This window comes from Chironomus tepperi, unplaced genomic scaffold, assembly GCF_022539635.2.
Source record: "Chironomus tepperi strain 1889 unplaced genomic scaffold, CSIRO-AGI_Ctep_v1 contig_13, whole genome shotgun sequence".
Lineage (NCBI taxonomy): Eukaryota > Metazoa > Arthropoda > Insecta > Diptera > Chironomidae > Chironomus > Chironomus tepperi.
The window spans coordinates 506,319-529,002 of NW_027226135.1; the positions used below are offsets into that span (position 1 = coordinate 506,319).

Here is a 22,684-nt window from a genome sequence, read left to right on the forward strand (position 1 = left end):
ATTAGAATTCGGATTAGGTTTCGAATTAGGATTCGGATTAGGGCTCGGATTAGGGATCGGATTAGGATTTGGATTAAGATTCGGATTAGAATTCGAATTAGGATTCGGCTATGCTTCAGCCATTGCCCCAATTCCTCAATTTGTTTACTTTCCTAACATAACCTAAAAAATTCAAAAAATTTAAATTTATTCATATGCCACACATGATAACGTTTATAGCCGCCGACATTTACAGTCATTGATGACAATTGTCATTTCTCTTTTTTCAATTCACATGTGTGCATCTCATATCTCATAACAGTCATTAAAAGTGCACCATAATATTCAAAAAATGTAAATCTCAAACAACAAAGGCATAATCAGCATAAATTATGGAATGCATACAGCATATGATGTTGATTCCTACTCAAGTCAATTCTTGGGAATTTCTATTATTTGCGACATGATGAATGAAAATTACTTAAAAATGTCAATGAAATTGGTTAATTATGTTGAGACTTTTTTAGAGGTTATGGAAAGTGAAGTTGTGCTGAATATCACACGGAAATGCCAATTCAACCGCTTGCTGTATTGGTGGCTTACCACTAATAATGTACTCTGACTTGATGCCGGGTATGGCTGTATTCTTACAGAGGGAGGTAGATTGGGGTAGAATCTGGGCAAATCAGGGCAAATGGGATCAAATGGAAGCAAATGGGGGCAGATTAAGGCAAATGAGAGCAGATTAGGGCAAATGGTGGCAGATAGGGGCAGATTAGGGCAGAAGGCGACATGCCCTTTGCTTACGCCCTTGCCAGTATTCACAAGTATGCAGCACAATCGACCACCAAGTCAACTACATGCTCCATGCCAATTTGTCCTGTAAGTGCTAATTCTTTTATCAATTTTAAATTTGCTACTACAAAAAAAAGACACATTTAAGCATAAAGTAATCTTCCAAGAATTTATTCCATGACTAATTGTGATTGACAAGCTTGGAAAGAATGTGCTCATAAATGATGCAAGACAGTTAGTAAGAAGGTCCTCATAAACAATAAGAGTCAATAGCATAAATCAATCATGTTTGTTGCTGTTGTTGATCTTAACATTGATGCTGCACATGATGCTACACACAAAAAAAGGACATGAATCCAAATGTATCAGGTTACTGATGATCACGTGATAGCAGTGTGTTGTGGAATTAAGCATGTGCTGAAGCGTTGCTGAATTGTTGCTGAATTGCTGCTGAATTTCTGCTGAATTGTTTGCTGAATTATTGCTGGATTGCTGAACTGTTGCTGAATTACTGAATTTTAATTGATTTTTTTCTTAAAAAAGTTCGTTAAACAGCTGAAAATTCCAGCACGAATTGTAAAATAGTAAACAATTTCCACAAATGACAGCAGTGATGCACCGACTGGAATGGACCTGATTAGACTGGAATAATATCAAAATTTGCATAAATTCATACCAAATAGTCCAGTTGATCCACCAATGGACACTAAAAATTATGTCAAAAATTTAGTTCAATTTTTAGGTCAAAATCAGCCGTTCCTTACCAACAAGATCCAACTTTCCTCTTACAACATTCCTTTTGAATCGTTCAGTCGGTAAAAAGGCCAGCGACAATTCAATAATTGAGTATGGATCAACATTTGGATCAAAAATATTATCACGAACTTCATGGACCTGAAAAAGAGTCAGAAATGTCAAAATGGTCAATCCAACAATCTTTACCGAAAATCAATAAAGCAGTGATGGACAACCTGTGTGTCGTGGCACAAATGGAAATGGTCTGGTTGTAAGCCTTGCCATGCCTGAGCCTAGCCTGAGCCTAGCCTGAGCCTAGCCTGAGCCTAGCCTGAGCCTAGCCTGAGCCTAGCCTGAGCCTAGCCTGAGCCTAGCCATAAAAGGTTTCCCATCACTGACCTCAAACCTAAATATCCATTACCATAACAAGATCAATCTCATTACAACTCGGCATACAGTCACACACAACACCTCTCTTCTTTCGATTCCTTGACCATGGTGCAATCACAATTGATAGATCTTCATAATGCTCATTAAGACAAACAAGTCCGTCAATGTCACAGTGTTGACTGACCTGAGGAATTGATAATCAGAGTGTGGACGTTTATAACGGTCAAAAAATATTTGAATTTGGAATTTTAACGGTCACAAATAATTTAAATTTGAATTTTAATGATCAAAAAAAAAATTTAAATTTTAATTTTTTTAACGGTCAAAAAAAATTTGAATTTTAACAAACTTACATTCGTGTTTGGCATTACATGTGAATTACATCCACAATATCTCATTTGTTCATCCTTACGACACTGTGCTGAACATGCACTAAAGCTGTAATACTTATGAACATCTAAGTAATTTTCATCCGGAAATCGACATTTTCGTTGTTCAATGCTTACGTCACGGGCTTCTATGTCATTTTCAACGTTTTTGACTGACAGGTGACGTCTGTAAAAAATGTTGGTATTTTAGACCAATTTACCAATTTTGTGCTGTTCGTGACAACTTACTTGTAATTAATAAATTGATCAATTTGTAGGATATCCGTTTTTGGTGTCACAAGGTTAGGAACTTCATATGTACCAATTGTATACAGGAATGATTCTGTGAGGATTTTGATCTTTAAGACACCGGGTCCTATAATGAGAAATACAGTGTTAGGTGCTGTATAGACTGACAAGCGAGTGACAAGCGAGTGGCATGAGAGCAACAAGAGAGCAACAAGAGAGCAACAAGAGAGCAACAAGAAAGCAACATGAGAGCAACAAGAAAGCAACAAGATAGCAACAAGAAAGCATCATGAGAGCAACAAGAGAGCAACAAGAAAGCAACATGAGAGCAACAAGAGAGCGACAAGCAAGTGACATGAGAGTGACAAGCGACAACCCTAAAACAGTTGACGACACATGATTCATGTCACATGACACACATGTCACACAGCCTTCATACTCACCAACATAACGATTTGACATCATATTTAATCTCGTATAATTCTTAGGCTTAATAGTCTGTTCTGAATTGAGTGCAAAACATTCACCAATTTCCGTACTTAGTGGAATAAAATGCTTACAGCACTCAAACTGCACATCATTCCATGTACATTCAGCCAATGAATTTTCACAGCTACTACGTACAAGACCAGCATAATGTGAATAATTTCCAAGGATGCATTTAAGGTTGATGTTCTCGACTTCACCTGTACACTGTGAATATGTATGGAACTTGTTAATATTCAGGATATTGTAAGCTGACGTGACTCTGACATGGAAACCAAAGTCCTGCATCAAGTCAGTGTCACATTCGAGTATGTTACGTATTTTTATGTATTTTACTTAGTCATGTCCGGGTTGCAGACTACATACCTCATGTATTGTATGATAAGATTCGCCTCGAAAGTATGCAATCTCACTGAGTACTTCCTCAAGTGTAAAGTCATGATCCTCACCGAATATTCTGTCGGCAGCCTGAATAAAAAATTGATTTAAATTAGAACTGAGACTGTGCTGTGACTAAAGAGTAGGTTGTACAGTACTACTTCATGTCAAGGATGTAGAACTGATCAAAAATTGATCCTGAACAGCACCAAAAATTATTCCAGCATGAATTTACCTCCTGAACACGATCCATGTTCTTATTTTCACACAAAAATACAGCAGGAAAGTCAGTATCCCAGTCACGATATGAGCTTTCAACGACAAAACTGATGGCTGGAAACAAAAATTTTGAATTGTTTGATATTGGAAATTACGTAGCACTAAGAATAGTGTTCCTAGATCTATTCGTATTGTAACATAATTGTCATGACTTCCCCAAGGAGCTTAAAGTAAATTTCCAGCATTCCCATACAGCAATTACCTAACATTCAAGTATAATTTAAAGGTTTCAAGCCACAAATAGTCGATAAATACAGTATTGTAGTTGTTATTGAAGATTGACAGACGTAAGGGTTCAGGAAGAAACAAGAAGAGACAGAAAGGAGCGGGCAAAGAACGGACAGCAGATGGAAGGGAGCTGAAAGGGGTTTGAAGGTCCTTGAAGGGACTAGAAGCTGTTGGAAGAGGCAGCAAGGGACTAGAAGGGACTGGAAGGGGTGTAAAACAGCAGTAAAGGGCGGAAATGGGTTGTAAGTTGCTATAAGCGACAGGAAAGGATTGGAAGGAGTGGAAAAAGACGCAAAGGAGTGGGAAGGGACAGTAAAAGGCTGTTAGGAGCGAAAATATGCAGAAAGGGACGTCAAGAGATGAAAAAGGTCAGGAACTGTATTACACTTGATACTGAAGATTGAAAGAGAGATACCAGCAATAGAACCAGCTTTAGTTACCATCTAAGGAACACCATGAATCACAATTGTCCTGAATAGCCACCAAAGTAAGCCAATCTTGATTACAAGCCATACCCAAAAATTCCCAACTTACCATTATTATTGAATGCATCTAATGACGCCAAAATAAGAAACACAGATCCAACCCACGACAAAATAATGCAGACAGTCCAAAATATCCTCTCATAAAATGAATATTTTTCCTTATCGACGACATACTTTGCACCATGCAATGAACTTTGAAGCATATATTCCTGAAATATTCCCATTCTGGCACTTATGTCACTACTCAATAGCAAATCACAAAGCTTACTGTGCCTTAATTATTGAAAAATTTGAATATTTATAGGATATATGATAAAGATCAGGATGGATTCATGTCAAATGAATTGACTGTAATTAATATATATGCATGCACATCTTCTGTTGAGTATATTGGTTCCCATAGTGTAATTTAAGGTATGAGAATTTAAGCAACTGTGACTTTTTATTGATTTTATTTTGTGGCTTATAACTAATTTTAGCTTTTATTTGAATAATGATACATAAGATTATTGTCAATGTTCGTATGTGACTGTCCATTTTACTCCCAACTTTTAACTTTGCGAAATATCTCCCCAATCCACCCAACATTTGGGATTAACCCATGAACTCCAACATTTAGAGTTGAAAATTTTAGAAATCCTCCAAATGGACTCCAAAGTTCATTTCCAGTAGAATCCAACTCCCGGAGTCTTACGAAGTCTGAATGCAGACGTCCTTGCAGGTGTGAAACATGAGCGTGTCCAGAAAAGGGGTGATTTGATCCAAACATCCTTCTCCCCTTATTTGACAAAATTGTCTCTTGCTGGAGAAAGAGGAAAAAAGGAATGAGCTGGAAAGAGCGAAAAGGAGCAGGAAGTTACTGGAAAGAGTAAGAATGGACAGCAAGAGGCAGGAAGAAGCAAGAAGGAACAGGAAGATACAGAATAGTGCTTGAAGTGAAGGAAAAATACAGAACAATGTTGTAACAAGCGAGAAAGTGTTGGAAAGGATAAAGTAAGGAAAGAACAGGAAGGTGGTGGAAGGGGTAGGAAGAGCAAGAAGTAATGGAAAAGAACTAAAAGGTGCTAAATAGAGCGTTAATGGGCGGAAACAGGCAGAATGGAGCTTGAAAGGGTTGAAAATGCATGTTAGAGCCCGGAATGGACAGAAAGATGCTGCAAGGTGCGGGAAGGAGTAGAAAAAACAAGGAAAGGCGTGGAAGGGATTGAAAAATGTTGGAAGAAGGGAAAAAGCGATGAAAGAAGCTATAAAAAACATGGAAGTTGCTTAAAAAAAGCAGAAAGGTGTGGAAAGGGAGAAAATTAGAGAAAAGTAGATGCTTAAGGACCAACAAGGGTCAAAAGGTCATTTCCTAAAAATAATGACAATCCAAAAACTCACTCAATAATTCCATCAAAACTTGTTATAAACTACGTCACACCAAACAATCTTATCTGTCAAGCCTGCATCAATCTTATCATTCAAATAAATCCAAAATAATTCAATAATTCGCCAAAGCTTCCTTTGTCTTTTGACGGTTATCTTAAGTCCTTCATTCAATTTCCATCATGCCGAAAAGCCTTTATCTTATCATTTAATTTTTGTGCTGCCTAATGACAGTCTTACTTGATTTTACTTCCGATAAGATAAGACATCAAGTATAAAATGACAAGCTTGCGGATATTTCAAATCTATTCGACATTTTCGTAGCCGACATGAAGGTCTTCATCTTCCTATTACTCGCCATAACGGCCATCAGTGCCTTCCGTTTGGAACCAACATACGAGCGTGAAGGTGGACGTACACCATGGAGTGAACGTCAATACATTGGACCATCACCATTCATTGTACGTGGTGATCCAGCTGACATTTCACAATTTCCACACATGCTTGTATTGATTGACTTGACACGCGGTGGCTTCATCTGTGGTGCATCAGCAATTAGCTCAAGATGGTCACTTACAGCTGCACATTGTCTTGAACGTAATACACCAGCAACACAAATTCAATTACGTGGTGGATCAACCAATAGAAATACTGGTGGATTTATATTCCAGGCACAGACATACTCACTTCATCCACAATATAATTCACGTACATTATCGAATGATGTTGCTGCAATTCAGGTCCAGGCTGGTACACCAATTCAAGGAACAAATGTTGCACATGCACGTCTTCCAGGCAATTGTGCAACAGCATGCTGTACAACATGTGCACCTGATAATGTTATTGTTAAGGGATGGGGACGTAAGTTGGACATTTTGTGCCTTAATATGCTTGATATTCACACATTAATTCTCAATTATAGGTGACGAAAATGGACAATTCCCATTGCTCTTGCGTCAACTTACAGCACCAATTCATAATCATGCTGATTGTGGACGTTTATGGACAAATATTGGATCTAACTTCTTCTGTAAATCTGTTATTAATGGAGCTGATTCATGCAATGGTATGATTTGATGTTTTGGGAGTTGTGGATGGGGATATTATGTGAAAATGGATGGGAATTAGGTAGCCTTAAGCTGTCTTAAGGCAGATTCGATGAAATCAAGGTTTAGTCGACCTGGAACCTGATTTTCAGCCATTTCTATGTCCTGTGCTGTCCAGGATTGTTCTCTAACTATTCCTAGTTCTCTAAATCCTGAGTAGACAGCCTAGAATGTGACAAAATGTCTGCTAAGTCTTAAGGACGGCAAATAACACCTAGATGACCTTCCATCCTCCTTAGACTAAGCACACAACTAGCTGTACACTCAGAAATTGTCTAAAATCCATAAAATAATCAAATTTCTTCTTTCAGGCGACTCTGGCTCACCATTAGTTCGTGCTGATGCTCGTGATCTTCAAGTTGGTCTTGTCAGGTAAGAGTTGATGTGATTTAATGTATAGTTTAGGTTCCTTTATTGAATATTGTGGTACAAGAGTCAAAATTCTTGTTGGAACTTGATGTCAAGGCATTGACACATTTTTCATCCCGATGAAAATTTGTATGGGCCGGATGAAGTGTGTCAATGCCTTGGTTGGTGTCTTGCTTACTTACTTGGCTTGTCAAATGGATCAATTTGCGGTCCGAGACCTTCCTTAGGCTTCTGCATGCTAATTACCAGCTTGATGTCAATTTACAAAATTTCTAATTCCAAAATTTTTTTGTCTTTTTTCAAACTAGTTTCGGAACAAGCGTATGCGGTGATGGAACCAGACCAAGTGTCAACGTTCGTATTGAAGATCCACAAGTCAGAAACTGGATCAGAACATTTACTGGAGTTTAAATGATTGAGATGCGAAATGTGATACTGAACATTGTGAATTACTTCCTTAAATATTTTGTACAAATTTTCTAAAGAATTTTTGGGAAATAAATTGAGTTTATCTGTTGCAAATTGATGGGTTTTGGGCTTTTATTGTCATCGATGACTCTCTCTGACTCTCTCTGACTCTCTTGGACTCTCTGCGATTCTCTCTGACTCTCTCTGACTCTCTGTGACTCTCTCTAACTCTCTGTGACTCTCTCTGACTCTCTCTGACTCTCTCTGACTCTCTCTGACTCTCTCTGGCTCTCTCTGGCTCTCTCTGGCTCTCTCTGACTCTCTCTGACTCTCTCTGCGACTCTCTGCGACTCTCTCTGACTCTCTCTGACTCTCTCTGGCTCTCTCTGGCTCTCTCTGGCTCTCTCTGACTCTCTCTGACTCTCTCTGACTCTCTCTGACTCTCTCTGACTCTCTCTGGCTCTCTCTGGCTCTCTCTGGCTCTCTCTGGCTCTCTCTGACCTTCTCAGCTTCTATTCCTTCAACAAATATCCATCTATGACCCTGACTTGACACATACAGGCCTTATTAAGCCACATACAATTCATAACACCATCGAAAAATTCAAATTTCGACAGAAAAATTCGATCAAAAATTTTTAATTAATACGCAATTGATTATTATTAAAACAGATGACATTCAGCTACTGAACAATCGAGTAGTTTTTGTTTATTAATCGAGTGAACATAAAAGGATGAAGTCGACACATGTTTTGTTATCAACTTTTTTGTCAATTTTTATTTCATTTGAATACTGTGAGTATTTTTGAATTTTGTGGAAGGAATTTGGGAGGAAATAATTGAAAAAAAGCTGTTTTGAATTAATTTTGAATTTGGATTTTGAAAATTTTGAAAGAATTTTGAAATTGGAAGAAATAAAGTTAAAATATTAAAGCTAGATTTAAAAAAAAAAACAATTTCAAATTTAAATTTAAATATTTTAAAAAATTAAAAAAAAATTATAAAGATTAATTAAAAAAATGGAAAATAAATAAATATTAAAAAAAATTAAAAAAAAAAAATTCAAAAAAATTTTAAAAAAATTCAAAAAAAATATTAAAAATTTAAAAAATCAAAAAAATTAGAAAATAAGAAAAAATATTTAAAAATTGATTAAAAAATTATTAAAAAATTTTAAAAAAAAGTTAAAATATTTTAAAATAATTTAAAAAAGTGAAAAAATAAATTTAATTTTTTTTTAATTGGTTTAAAATAAATTCAAAATTTAAATGCTATTTATTTTTATTTTTTATTAATGATTTATTATCTTTTAAATTTAATATTTTTAGTAAATTATTAATAAAAAAATGGAAAGAATCATAAATATTTCAATTTAAAAAAATTTTAAAATTAAATTTAAATTAATTTTTCAATTTTAATATTTATTAAAGTGTTTTTTTACTTTTTTAATTTTTTATAAATTTTTAAAACATTTTTGAATTTTTTATAAATTGTTTTAAATTATTTACAATTTATTTAAATTTATTTAATTTTTTAATTTTTTTTTCAAATTTTCAATAGTTTTAAAATTAATTTTTTATTATTTTTATATTTATTTTTCAATTTTTAATTTTTTTTGAATATTTATGATTTTTTGAATTGTTTTAATTTATTTTAAATTTTTTCATTTTTTGTTACTTTTCTTAATTTTTTTTCAAATTTTTTTAAAGTTTTTCAAATTTTTCAAATTTTTTAATCAAATTTAAAATTTTTAATTTAAAAAAAAATTAAAAATCATTAATAATAATTCAAAAAATCAATTCAACACCCAACAGCCCACGCCGGCCACCTCTTCCCAGCCCCAGAATGCGTACTAACCCCAAAAGGCTACTACGACGGCCGAATGCTTCGTCCAGTCTCCAATGCAATTCGCTGTCGGGCAGGACAAAGAATGAAAATTGTAACTTCAAGCAGCACCGACACAGAAACACAATATTGTTGTTGCAAGTGGGATGAGACACTAACAGCTGTACAAACTACACAACCTGAACGTAAGTATCAATATCCAGCATATAGTCATGAACTTACTACGTAATTTTTTGTCAATTTAGTGAAATTTTACGCAAATCGATGTGAATTTAAGGACAATGACTCAATGTTGCCAGTCCGTGAGAGTCTTATGGTGACTGGAACTGACTTGTACTGCTTCCGTGACGAGAAATTGGTCAGCTTTAAGGCTGAAATTAACGGTAAAGTTCAGGACATGTCATGCTGTCAGAGCATCCCTAAGACAACAACAACAACAACAACTGTCCAGCCAACAACAACTCTGTCTGCTGTGCTGGATGTCCAGTCGGGTCCAACAACTAAGGCACCTGATGCTCAACATCCTGAAGATCCACAAATCGACCCAGAATCCCCAAAAAATCAGTCACAGCTCATAACATTGCTGGATTCTCAAAATGTTGTTATGTCATTAATGAAGGAACTGACAAAAACAGACATGGATGACGGTGATGATGACGACATCCTTCAAATTGATACGACGCCAGTTCCACATATTAAGCTACGAGGTAATGACATAAATTTACCTCAAAAATCAGTTCCGCATGTTGAATTTGTACTTAGTTCCATTTTACTTAAGGACAGTGACTTTGGACAGGATTCCTATCGATATTCTAGTGCTGACTATGTGAGCAGTTCTGTTTTTACATTTTTGGTATGTTTTGTACTTTATGTGTGCTTTTGATGTCTGTTAAGTATTTACAGTTAGTCGGGAAACAGACTGTACTTTTTTAATGAATTTTTTTGAATGTTAGGGTCAATTTGTAAGTTAGGGAACGTTCATTTATTAGTGGGGTTGATCCTCTGGTTGTGGTACGGTATCTGGTATGACCATGCAGTCCACACCTGGTATGGCCATGCAGTCCACACCTGGTATGGCCATGCAGCCCACACTTGGTATGGCCAAGTGGTCCACACCTGGTATGGCCATGTAGTCCACACCTGGTATGACCATGTATTACACCATACTTAGCCATACCAGGTATACCACATAGCCACTCCAGTGCGTACCACCATGCCACACCACGTGCGACATATCACACCACATCATGTCACACAACGTGTGACATGTCACACCACCTCATGTCACACGCGACATGTCACACTACATCGTGTCACACCACATGCGACATGTCATGCCACACCACGTGCGACATGTCATGCCACATCATGTCGTACCACAACCCGACAAATCAACCCCAAATTAACCAAAATCACACAAAAGTATTCAAAATATCTAAAAATAATTTGTAATTTATTAATCTTAATAGAATTGTAAGGTTAGGCTACATATTAAGCTATAAAGTCAATAAAATTCACATTTTTAACCTCAAAAAAAAGCTTTAATTTTTTCTCTTAATTTTCCAGCTGCAACAACTCAACTTCCCGATGTGACTGTTGCATCCGAATGTGTCTATGCGTCAGCAACATCAACGGAACCGGTCAAAGGCTACATGAGCTATGACGAACCGGGCGTGACACTTGGATGTCGTTCGCAACAAGTCATGATCAATCTTACGACAGTCAATCCAGATGATGGAAAAAGCTACAAAGTTCATTGCTGTAAATTTGATCCAAGTCTACCTAAATTGAGTCCAGTTCCGATGGTTTTAGGACATCCATGTGAATTTGATGACAATGGAATGTTGCAGAGCTACAGCGGCGTTAAGCCTGGACCTGATCTGGTTTGTGACTCGAGTTCTGATTTAGTTACAGTCACGACAACAGACTTAGTGACACAGACGGATGTGACGTTGTCGTGCTGTAAATTAAAGCCTGTGACGACAACGACTGCAACGAGATACACAACATCAACAACTGCAACAACAACATCAACAGCAACAACAACCACAACAACGAGTTCAACAACAACTTCGTCTAGTAATTCAGCTATTCCTAATGTTGGAGCTGAATGTGTATATCTTAGTGACGGTACCTTAAAGACCAATTATATGGATTATTGTGAGGACAATCGTGTCTGTCGTGCGCAACAGTTCATTAAGACAGTTGTTAAAGGTGGATGGGATAAATGTTGTTGTCAATTTAACAAGGACTTGCCATATAAAAATTTAGGCATAAAGCTACGAGCATTGGAATGTGTCTTTAAGCCTGACGGAACCATTCGACGATGGAGTTTGGTCACTTCTGGACCGGACTTGATTTGTGATCCTGGAATGATAATTAAGGAAAGTCTGTTTTATGAGAATGGAAAGGATATATCCATGTCATGCTGTATTAAGGATGAGCCGGAAACGACAACTAGAGCTGTGGTTACAACGACTACTGTGAAACCTGTTGGATCGACCACACCTGCACGTGGGTTTTTTTTGTTTGATTTTTCGGTTGAAAAACTGGCCAAAATTGACGGAAATTCAGATTTTGGGCAGATTTTGTCAGAATTTTGGTGAATTTCGGACGGAGTTTTAGATGAATTTCGGTCAATTTCTGTCAAAATCAGGCTGAATTTAGGTCAGCTTCTGTCAGATTTCTGTTGAATTTTTGGCCAATTTTCTGTCAAATTTCTGCTGAATTTTTGGTCAATTTTGATGAGATTTCTGGTGAATTTTGGTCAGAATCCAGCTGAATTTTGGTCATTTTGATCAGATTTTAACTAAATTTTGGTCAGATTTTATCCGAATTTTGGTCAGTTTCTGTCCGATTTAAAAAAATTTCACTTCCTTATCATCCCCAGCACCCACAATCCCAATAGTCGGAGCACAATGCAACTACAACGAAGACAAAACCCTGAAAACAGCATTCATGGAATCATGTTCAGCCAACATTGCATGCCGTTCCAAAGAAGTCAAACTTGAAGTTCTAGTCGCAATAGCCGACAATGTCCAAGTCAAAAAGTGCTGCTGTGACTATCAAAAGGATCTTCCAGCTGTTGCTCCATCAGTTCCATCAATCATAGCACCAAAATGTGTCTACGACAACGACGGTTATGTCAACATGTGGAGCGTTGTTGAGAATGGAAATGACCTTGGATGTCGGTCCGTCGACAACTTGATGACTTTTGACCTAGGAAATGAAAATAACAAAATGTCATGCTGCTTAAAGAAGGATGCAGTCACAAAACCAACAACAATCAGGACAACACCCATGACAACAACAACAACAACAACATCTTTCCCAGCAACATCAACAACGGAATCACCAACAACAACAATTCAAACATCAACAACTCAAGCAACAACCTCAACAACCAGCAGTGCCTTCAGTCGTGTCCCAACCAATGACATTGTCTACAAGTCAGCAGCATTAGAATGTGTTTATCATAAAAATGGAAGCCTTAATATTGACTTTATGGAATGGTACTCAAGTACCGTTGGATGTCGTTCACAGTACATCATGCAAAAGGTTCAAGTCCTTAGTTCCGATAACAACAAAATGTACACAAAAATATGTTGTGAATATTCAAGTTCCTTGCCATTTGATCCGTCAGTTCCGCCACTTATAGCACCAACATGCTACTTCTCATCACGAACAGCAGAGCTTGCCAGGTGGAGCATTGAACTGTCTGGACCGGACATTGTCTGTAATGCTGGATTTTACATGTATAATGCGACAATATTTTGGAATGGCAAGGACACGGGATTCTCATGCTGTCAACCGGTCGGTAAACCAATTCCGACAATGAAGTCTGCGACGACGACGGCTGCACCGAGTCCTGTATCGACAACTGCTAGTCGTGAGTATTTTTGAGGTTAAAATTTTTTTTTGAGGTTAGATTTTTTTTTTGAGGTTAGATTAATTTTGAGGTTAGATTAATTTTGGGGTTAGGTTGATTTTGGGGTTAGGTTGATTTTGAGGTTAGGTTGATTTTTGTCAATTTTACCACTAAAATCCATCAATTCCTTACAGCTGCTGCCATCCAACCCAACCAGACAGCCCCCATCTGCCGTTACAGTGCCAACAAGTCACTCCTAATTGACTATATGGAACGATGTGAATCCACACTTATTTGCCCATTAAAACACTCAATATTGGAACTAAAGAGCGCATTATCTAACGGAAATTCAGTAACTGTATGCTGCTGTGACATACAACCAGATCAACCAGAAGTTCCACCTGCTGCATCTGTTACAGCATTTAAATGCCAATTTGATGTTTATGGAAATATTAACGTCTATAGTGTTGTTGGATATGCAGCTAATCTAGTTTGTGGACCAAGTGATGAGCTGAGGAACTTTACACTTGAAATAAGTTCAAAAATGCAGACAATGTCGTGTTGCTTGATGCGTGGTGAGACGACTGTTGCGACAACACCGAGAGGAACTGGTGAGTTGATATATGGAAGGGTTTTGTGGTCAATTCTGATCCATAGGTAGCTACGCTAAATAGGACAAGGCGGTTAATCGATGAACAATTGGACCTAACGAAGCCTTGACTCAAGCATGACTTACTTACTTCCAAACGTTACAAAGAAAACGGAAAAGTAACGGTCAAAAAAAATTTTGAATTTTGAATTTTAACGGTCAAAAAAAATTTAAATTTCGAATTTTAACGGTCAAAAAAATTTTGAATTTCAAATTTTAACGGTTAAAAAATATTTAAATTTTGAATTTTAACGGAAAAAAAAATTTTGAATTTCAAATTTTAACGGTAAAAAAAATTTAAATTTTGAATTTTAACGGTCAAAAAAGATTTGAATTTCGAATTTCAACGGTCAAAAAAAATTTGAATTTTAACGGAAAATTATTTTTATTTTGAAAAAAATTAACGAATTCAGCATCAAGTCAGAGTCATGAAGGCTTAGTGCTGATTTTTGGATCGATTAACCGACTTGTGCTGTTCAGGAACTAATTCAGCATTTTTGTTCCATTTTTTTCCAGATGCACCAGGTACAACTCCTTCACTTCCTCCAAAAGGTGAGTAAGAAAATTGATGAAAAAATTGAGAAAATTATGGTTAAATTTTGGTACTTTCAGGTCCAGATGATGTAAAGTCTACAACAACATTTGATAGTACAACCAGTAAGTATCCATGCTATCAAAGTATTCTTGTAGGAACTGCTGACTAATTGATTAAAATTTCAAGATGCACCAACGACACCTTACAAAGGAAAAAGAACAGGTTGGTCAGGAATATGGGGACTGTTCACTTGTTAGGTAATGGGAAAATTAACTTTTTGACCCTTGTCCCTGCTCTGTAGCAGAATGTTAATCCAGAGTTGCAAAACAGGCACCTGTGACAGCCAAAAACCATACAAATTCTTAATAATTTATTACAAAACCACACAAATGTTCTGGAAATTGTACGGTTTTTGCAGGATTTCTAGAACATTTGTATGGTTTTGTAACAAATTATTGAGAATTTGTATGGTTTTTGGGTACCACAGATGCCTGTTTTGCAACTCTGGCTTAACCCCTTTACCCATTCCCTCTCTAAAATGACGTTACCTAACAAGTGACAAACCTCCTTACACCATACAACATCCACTAAAACCTCCCCTCCCCTCCATCCACAGTTCCACCACGCAAAAACATCCCACCAAAGCGTGTCATTGGACCTGGTGAATGTCCCGACTGCCTATATCCAGAGTCCGGACCAGTTGACTCACTTCAGATGATTATTCAACACTTGAAGATTCCTGGACCAACAATTGGAATGTGTCCATTTAAAACACATACACTGCGCATTATTCAGCCATTGACTTTTATGGGATACAAGGAGGGTCGATGCTGTTGCTCAAATGATGAATATCCACTTCCATATAGTTTTGATTAAGGGTTTTAGGGTGGTGTAGAGGTGGATGGGGTTTTGGGGTAGGAGAAGTTGGTTGGTTGATGTGAACTTATTTTAAAATAAAAATTTACGTTACGAAAAAAAAGGAAAAGTAACGGTAAAAAAATATTTGAATTTTGAATTTTAACGGTCAAAAAAAATTCAAAATTCATAATTTAACGGTTAAAATTCAAATTTTTTTGACCGTTAACATTCAAATTTTTTTTAACCGTTAAAATTTGAAACTCAAATTTTTTTTAACCGTTAAAATTTGAAATTCAAATTTTTTTACCATTAAAAATCAAATTTTTTTTTACCGTTAAAATTTAAAATTTAAATTTTCTTTGACCGTTAAAATTCAAAATTTAAATTTTTTTTGACCGTTAAAATTCGAAATTCAAATTTTTTTTGACCGTTAAAATTCAAAATTCAAATTTTTTTTGACCGTTAAAATTCGAAATTCAAATTTTTTTTGACCGTTAAAATTCGAAATTCAAATTTTTTTTTGACCGTTAAAATTCAAAATTCAAATTTTTTTTGACCGTTAAAATTCGAAATTCAAATTATTTTGACCGTTAAAATTCAAAATTTAATTTTTTTTGACCGTTAAAATTCGAAATTCAAATTTTTTTTTGACCGTTAAAATTCACAATTCAAATTTTTTTTGACCGTTAAAATTCGAAATTCAAATTTTTTTTGACCGTTAAAATTCGAAATTTAAATTTTCTTTGACCGTTAAAAATCAGGGAACTAAAAATCAGAGTTGTAGCAGTTCCATGGAGTCCGACTTCTCCATTTTTTCGGATGCACCTCCTCATTACAGTCCCGCCAACTCTGATTTAAATCAATTAAAAAATAATAATAAATACTTCAAATTCTAATCTAATCATTGACTTGTTTTATTTCTATTAGTAGCTACAAGTGGTCCTTTATCTGCTGTCGATAATAATAATTGTGTAATAATCCACTCAATATTGTCATTTACAACTGAACCTTAGTTGGATTAAGTCATGAAGTTTCAAATTATTTGTTTGGTTTTTAGTCTGTTTTGGTTGACAATTTCTGGTGAAAGTTACAAGGATGCAAAAGTTGTTGACTTTACTATTGACACTGAGGAGCAATTGGAAGGGCTGAAACGTTTGGAATATGATAGTGGGGTAGGTGATAAGTAGGGTGACTGATTAAGCAGAACCAAGTCGACTTGACTTTTTCATACAAATTTAATCGATTCTTTCCACAGTTCAAGTTCTGGCTTTCACCAGAGCAAGTCGGCATCAAGACACAACTCATCATTCAACCCCAAAAATTCGTTGAATTCCAAGAACTTGCTGAATCTACTGGAATCAACTACACAATCATAACCGACGATGTTCAGACGTAAGTTCCAATTTTTTATTGGAATTCTGACGGAATTCTGATGAATTTCTGTTTGAATTCTGACGGAATTCTGACGAAATTCTGGCAAAATTCTGATGAAATTCTGATGGAATTCTGGTGAAATTCTGACAGAATTCTTTTTTTTTTTATGATGAAATTCTGACAGAATTCTGATGGATTTCTGACGGAATTATGACGGATTTAGGATGAAATTCTGATGGAATTCTGACGGAATTCTGACGGAATTCTGATAAAATTCCATCAGGATTCCTAAATCCGTCAAAATTCCATCAGAATTCCATCAGAAATTCGGTCGGTCCTAAAGCATTTGCCCTACTTAAGCCTAATCCATAATATCTGTTCCCATCAGATATTTTGATGCAGAACGACGTAAACCATCAAAAAGGAAGGAAGACAGCATAGCATTCGATGAATACAAGACCTATGAAGAGATCCACAACTTCCTGGACCAAATGCATGCTGAACATCCAAATGTGACTGAAATTTTCACACTCGGTTCCTCATTTGAGTCACGTATAATTAAAGGAATTAAAATCACTAAAAATGACAACAATCCAGTCTTCTTTATTGATGCTAATATCCACGCTAGGGAATGGATTGCATCAGCATCTGCTGTATGGATGATTCATGAGCTGTTGACATCACAGGACGAGAATGTCCGACAAATTGTTGATGGAATTACGTGGATTATTATTCCACTTCTTAATCCTGATGGATATATTTATAGCCAGAATAATGACCGGGCATGGCGAAAAACGCGCTCAACACATGCGTCGATATTGTGTACGGGAGCTGATCCAAATAGGAATTTTGCTTATAATTTTATGAGTGAGTATCTTTTGGGGGGATGTACCTGGGGATCAGAGCAACAGTTGCAACAACAGTCAGAGCAACAGTTGCAACAACAGTCAGAGCAACAGTTGCAACAATAGTCAGAGCAACAGTTGCAACAACAGTTACATCAACAGTTGCAACAACATTTACAACAACAGTTGCAACAACAGTCAGTGCAACAGTTGCATCAACAGTCAGATCACCTTGATTATTTCCTCTAATTTCACTTCCATTTCCAGAGGGCGGAGCATCTCAAGTTGCATGCACCGACACATTTGCTGGACGTGCTCCATATACAGAGCCAGAAGTCAAAATCCTCATTGATTATTATGAGAAAATTCAGGAAAAAGTTAAAATTTATTTGTCATTCCATTCGGCTGCACAGATGATCTTATATCCGATGGGTCACACGGGTACATTTGAGGATGTTCCTAATGTTGCTGATTTGGTGAGTATTTGGGGTTTGTGGAGGGTTTTTGGGGTTTGAAGACAGTCCAAACCTCAAAATTCCTTCCATGTCTTTGTTCCTGCTCATTTTTGGTTCCATTTGACCATTTTCAGGATGCAATAGCAAAAGCAGCAGCAACAGCCATCAAGGCAAGATATGGAACACCTTATGTCTATGGAAGTTCCTACAATACACTATCAGTTGCATCTGGTACCAGCAAAGATCACATGTATGGACATTTTAAGACACCAATTTCATTTACTTATGAATTTAGGGTAGCTAAAAATGGATTAAGATTCGTACTTCCACCCGAAGAGATTATTCCAAATTCTGAGGAAATGTTTGATGGAATATTGGCAATGATTGTGAAGTCTAAGGAATTGGGGTACTTTTGAGGGTGGTGAAAGTTCAGGGATTGTTGTGTGACTTGCAATTTAGGTCAATAAATGCTGAATTTTGCTTGACATGCTTAATTAAAACACAATTTTTTATCAATAAAATTAGTTAAATTTAAAATTTTATTTACAGTTACTAGATTTGATCCATAACAGTCAGAGAAACAGTTGCAACAACAGCCAGAGCAACAGTTGGAGCAACAGTTGCAACAACAGTTGCAGCAACAGTTAGAGCAACAGTTGCAACAACAGTTGCAGCAACAGTCAGAACAACAGTTGCAGCAACAGTTGCAACAACAGTTGAAGCAACAGTTGCATCAACAGTTGCAACAATAGTCAGAGAAACATTTGCAACAGCATTCAGAGTAAGTGTCCAGTCGTTACTGAGACTTGGATGTGGTTCACTTCTGGACAGCCATTTGTTTGTCCTCACTGCATTCATCCATCCACCATTCAGTCACTCAGTCCCTATTGCTACTCAGCATCCCTTACATCACTATAAATTATTAATAGTCGGTATATGAATGAATTGAATCTCATAAACTTCAGCCTGATTGGACATAAACTTTGAACTTTCTGGCACCGGTGTGACAATGACTTTTGGATGTTCAACATGATGATCCTGGACGATCTCCTCACTATCAGCTATTGCTGCTGTCTCAAAATTCACAATTTCAACACTTTTAATGTCAATTTTTGGTTCCGACTTGACTGGCTTCATCTTCAGCCGTTCCTGTGGAAATGTAAAATTATTTTCATAAAATATCCTCTTAAAGCTCGTGTACGATGGACATGACTCATGACTGACTGCCTTAAAGTTATTGTACAATGTCCTTAAACTTCGATAATTTGTGTCACAAATGACTTTCTTCCTGAACTTGTTGTCACTGTCCGGGATGCATTTGTCCATTAAAAAGGTCACAATTGAGTTGACGACATCAGGTTTGATTTTGTTGCTTGGTTCGTGCTTGCCGCGTCTATCCTCAGAATCAAAGAAGTTTGTATACTCATTTTTGTACTGGAATGCCTTAATCAGCGGTCCATTGGATATGGACAGAGTTTTAAGGAAGAAGTTCTGACAGACACGCTTGTCGCACAGGTAAAAAGTCTTGGAATTGGTCCGTTTGATGTCACTTGACGGATTGGATGGACGACGACGTTTTGGTGCTGCTGACTTGACATTCGCTAAAATAAAGTCTTTTTGACGACGATAATCTTTGAGGATTCCAAAAACTTTCGCAGATTTTTTCGCGTATATTTTGTGGGAAATTTGATGAGCATTTGTATTTGCAGGATGTACAGTCGATGGGTTTTGGTGACTTTTTTGTAAATTCTGATTTGGACTTGTCCATTTATGGATTTTTTTTTGGCGATGATTTGTTTTGAAATTTTGAAAATGTAAACAAAATGTGGGGCATGTGACTAAGTTGTATTGTAGATGCGACATAATAATGAGAGAGGAACTGACTATTTGCGAGAGAGTAACAGCTGAGAAAGGGGAAATATGGAGAAAGAGAGCATGCGAAGTGATCATTCCTGCATGCATGCAAATAGGAATGTATGGATTAGTAAGACAACTGCAAAATATTTTACTATCCTTCTGTTTGATTTTCATTGCAACAGTTGCTGCAACTGTTGCTGTGACTGTTGCTGCAACTGTTGCTCTGATATTTTTTTCCTGAAAAATTAATTTTTAACCCACATGACCAATGCTCCAACTGTTGTTGCAACTGTTGCTGTGACTGTTGCTGCAACTGTTGCTCTTAACTCTTTTTTTTTCCTGAAAAATTAATTTTTTAACCCACATGACCAATGCAACTGTTGCTCCAACTGTTGTTGCAACTGTTGCTGTGACTGTTGCTGCAACTGTTTCTCTTAACTTTTTTTTTCCTGAAAAATTAATTTTGAACCTACATGACCAATGCAACTGTTGTTACAACTGTTGCTCTGATTTTTTTTTCTGAAAATAATTTCTATCCCACATAACCACAACCTAAATATGCTCCAAAAACCTGTAACAAAAATTGAAATAAAACGCAACACATTTTTTTTTTTCACTTTTCAATTTTCTTTATTTCACTTTAACATTACTTATGGTTTATTATTTCTTCATTTTAAACTCAAAAAACGTTCTTACTGTGTCTCTTGCATCATTCATTTCTCAATATTTTCAGCTTCTTTTCATCATCTGATTTTATTTATTATTTTTTTGTTTATAAAGGAAAAAGATTGGATTTTGAAAAATTTTTGAATTGGTTTTTTTTTGCTGATGACAGTTTTAAGAATTTTTGAAATATTATTATTGAATATATTTTTAAATTTTGAAATTTGGTTTTGCTTTTTTTAATTTTAATTATATTGTGAATTTTTTAAAATTGATGAATTTTAAAATTATTTAAATTTGAATATTTTGAATTTTCAAAAAATTTTAAAAAATTTTTTGAAATTATTTTAAAAAATTGCAAAAAAATTTGAAAAATTTTAAAATATTTTAAAAAATTTTAAAAAATTTAATAAAATTTAAAAAATTTTAAAAAAATTTTAAAAAATTTTAAAAAATTTTAAAATTTAAAATCTTAAAAAATTCAACAGTTTAAAAAAACTCACAAATAATTTGAATTTAAAAGCAAAACCTTTAATTTTATTTAATATTTTACCATTTTTTTACTTTCAAGAATTTTGTTAAACAATTTAAATCTTCATGAATATTTTAATATATTTTTTTGTTTTATTAAATAGAAAAGAAAGTAAAATCAAAAAAAAAGTCCAAAAAGGTGCGAAAAATGCTTAAATTTGTTTAAAATGACACACTGCTTATCAGTTATGTACGATTTTTTATTATTTATTTTATTTTAATTTTTTTCTCTTATTTTCTATTTTAAATTGGGTGAATTTTTTTTATTTTTTTTTCCACTATTTCATTTTTTTTTCCTTTAAATCCCATACATATTTATTATTTTAACAGAAATAATTTTTACTTTTTTTTCGATTAATTAATGCTGCTTCAAATTACTTTTCTTTAATTTAAAATTGTTTATATTTCTCATATGAGGTAGTTTTGTTATCAAAGCATGAATAAGGGATGGAAGCTTATTGTGAAATTTTAATGGATTTTTAACATTTTTGAGGTTATTTTCAGATTTTTTTTTTTTATGAAAATTGAATTGGATTTAATAAAAATTGAAATTTTTCAAAAGTGAAATATTCAAAATTGTTAAGTTCGAAAGTGAAATTTCGAATTTCGAAAGTGAAATTTTCGAATTTCGAAAGTTAAATTATCGATTTCGAAAGTGAAATTTTTAAAATTTTTAATTCTGAAATTAAAATTTTAAAATTCTTGATTTCGAAAGTAAAATTTTCAATTTTCGAAAGTGAAATTTTCGAATTTCGAAAGTGAAAAATCCAAAATTTCGAAAGTGAAATGTTCTCCAATAATAGCCAATTCTAGCGTCAATTCCATCACACAGTCAGCCTCCATTCCTCGTTATTTGTAAATAATAAAGAAAAAATTCTTTCCATTTTTTTTTAAATATAATCAAATAATGATTTAGTTCCCATTTTTTTTGTTATGCTTCATTTCTTATTTGGTAAGAGAAAAAATAATTTGACAAATTTTAACGTATTTTTGTCATTTAAATTGAGGTAGCTGTTTCTGTTTTTGTGGATTTATTTATTTTTTTGTGTAAAATTCGAGGTATTTTTATGTCAAATAAAAACTAAGGAAAGCTATTGGATTTATTTTATTATTTTTTGAGGTTATGTTTTCTCCACCAAATTTTTCACATTTTTTTGGGATTTTTTTGGAAAGTTTTTTAAATTTTTTTTTTGTTTTGAAAAAGTGAACCAAAAAATTCTTTGTTTACAATTAGTGTCTACAATTATGCCAATATTATGTTTTTTTATTTGTTTCAAAAATGTTGAATTAAATGTGAGAAATTTCTACAATCTTCATAATCTCTTTTTTTTAACGGTTTCTTGATTTTTAAATGATTCTTTATTTTTTTGATAAATATTTTTAAATGTTCTGCATAAATATTTTTTTAATTTCATATTTTTAACTTTGATATTTTTTCATTTCAATGATTCATTGGCTATATTATGTGTTGTGTTGGTGAGTGTGCTACTGTAGGGTGTCATGTGACATTAGGATTTACTGCAATTTGAGCTTTAAAATGGATTTTAGCTTCAAATTTAATGATTTTTTGGTTTTATGTTGCATA

The 22,684-nt window shown here is 34.8% G+C and overlaps 4 protein-coding genes across 4 annotated transcripts; 3 read left to right on the forward strand and 1 right to left on the reverse strand.

Moving 5' to 3' along the window:
- Positions 1-1,292: 1,292 nt before the first annotated feature.
- ppk13 (pickpocket 13) lies at positions 1,293-4,596 on the reverse strand. Its single transcript, XM_070639196.1, has 10 exons — positions 4,422-4,596; positions 3,616-3,713; positions 3,369-3,470; positions 2,960-3,209; positions 2,517-2,643; positions 2,253-2,454; positions 1,931-2,083; positions 1,539-1,668; positions 1,451-1,480; positions 1,293-1,396 (listed from the first exon to the last, which is right to left on the reverse strand). The coding sequence occupies exons 1-10, from the start codon at positions 4,594-4,596 to the stop codon at positions 1,293-1,295; spliced, it is 1,371 nt and encodes a 456-aa protein (XP_070495297.1).
- Positions 4,597-6,053: 1,457 nt separating this feature from the next.
- On the forward strand, positions 6,054-7,738 carry LOC139090059 (trypsin 3A1-like). The gene is made up of 4 exons (XM_070639749.1): positions 6,054-6,598; positions 6,660-6,803; positions 7,155-7,215; positions 7,521-7,738. The coding sequence occupies exons 1-4, from the start codon at positions 6,067-6,069 to the stop codon at positions 7,621-7,623; spliced, it is 840 nt and encodes a 279-aa protein (XP_070495850.1). The 5' UTR covers positions 6,054-6,066; the 3' UTR covers positions 7,624-7,738.
- A 545-nt stretch (positions 7,739-8,283) lies between these two features.
- On the forward strand, positions 8,284-15,540 carry LOC139091116 (mucin-5AC-like). Its single transcript, XM_070641062.1, has 10 exons — positions 8,284-8,414; positions 9,434-9,649; positions 9,710-10,171; positions 11,031-11,978; positions 12,355-13,353; positions 13,527-13,943; positions 14,498-14,533; positions 14,594-14,638; positions 14,703-14,738; positions 15,133-15,540. Exons 1-10 carry the CDS (start codon positions 8,354-8,356, stop codon positions 15,390-15,392), a joined length of 3,480 nt encoding a protein of 1,159 aa, XP_070497163.1. The 5' UTR covers positions 8,284-8,353; the 3' UTR covers positions 15,393-15,540.
- Positions 15,541-16,355: 815 nt separating this feature from the next.
- On the forward strand, positions 16,356-18,554 carry LOC139090119 (zinc carboxypeptidase-like). The gene is made up of 5 exons (XM_070639821.1): positions 16,356-16,546; positions 16,630-16,766; positions 17,137-17,615; positions 17,861-18,069; positions 18,183-18,554. The coding sequence occupies exons 1-5, from the start codon at positions 16,400-16,402 to the stop codon at positions 18,462-18,464; spliced, it is 1,254 nt and encodes a 417-aa protein (XP_070495922.1). The 5' UTR covers positions 16,356-16,399; the 3' UTR covers positions 18,465-18,554.
- Positions 18,555-22,684: the final 4,130 nt, after the last annotated feature.

Coding starts and splice junctions, on each gene's coding strand:
- ppk13 (XM_070639196.1), bottom strand. CDS start 4,596: ATGGGAATATTTCAGGAATATATGCTTCAAAGTTCATTGCATGGTGCA. Junction 3,714..4,421: donor AGATGCATTCAATAATAATG/GTAAGTTGGGAA, acceptor TTTTGTTTCCAG/CCATCAGTTTTGTCGTTGAA. Junction 3,471..3,615: donor ACATGGATCGTGTTCAGGAG/GTAAATTCATGC, acceptor TTTTTTATTCAG/GCTGCCGACAGAATATTCGG.
- LOC139090059 (XM_070639749.1), top strand. CDS start 6,067: ATGAAGGTCTTCATCTTCCTATTACTCGCCATAACGGCCATCAGTGCC. Junction 6,599..6,659: donor TATTGTTAAGGGATGGGGAC/GTAAGTTGGACA, acceptor TCTCAATTATAG/GTGACGAAAATGGACAATTC. Junction 6,804..7,154: donor TGGAGCTGATTCATGCAATG/GTATGATTTGAT, acceptor TTCTTCTTTCAG/GCGACTCTGGCTCACCATTA.
- LOC139091116 (XM_070641062.1), top strand. CDS start 8,354: ATGAAGTCGACACATGTTTTGTTATCAACTTTTTTGTCAATTTTTATT. Junction 14,534..14,593: donor TCCTTCACTTCCTCCAAAAG/GTGAGTAAGAAA, acceptor TGGTACTTTCAG/GTCCAGATGATGTAAAGTCT. Junction 14,739..15,132: donor TTACAAAGGAAAAAGAACAG/GTTGGTCAGGAA, acceptor CTCCATCCACAG/TTCCACCACGCAAAAACATC.
- LOC139090119 (XM_070639821.1), top strand. CDS start 16,400: ATGAAGTTTCAAATTATTTGTTTGGTTTTTAGTCTGTTTTGGTTGACA. Junction 16,547..16,629: donor GTTTGGAATATGATAGTGGG/GTAGGTGATAAG, acceptor TTCTTTCCACAG/TTCAAGTTCTGGCTTTCACC. Junction 18,070..18,182: donor TTCCTAATGTTGCTGATTTG/GTGAGTATTTGG, acceptor GACCATTTTCAG/GATGCAATAGCAAAAGCAGC.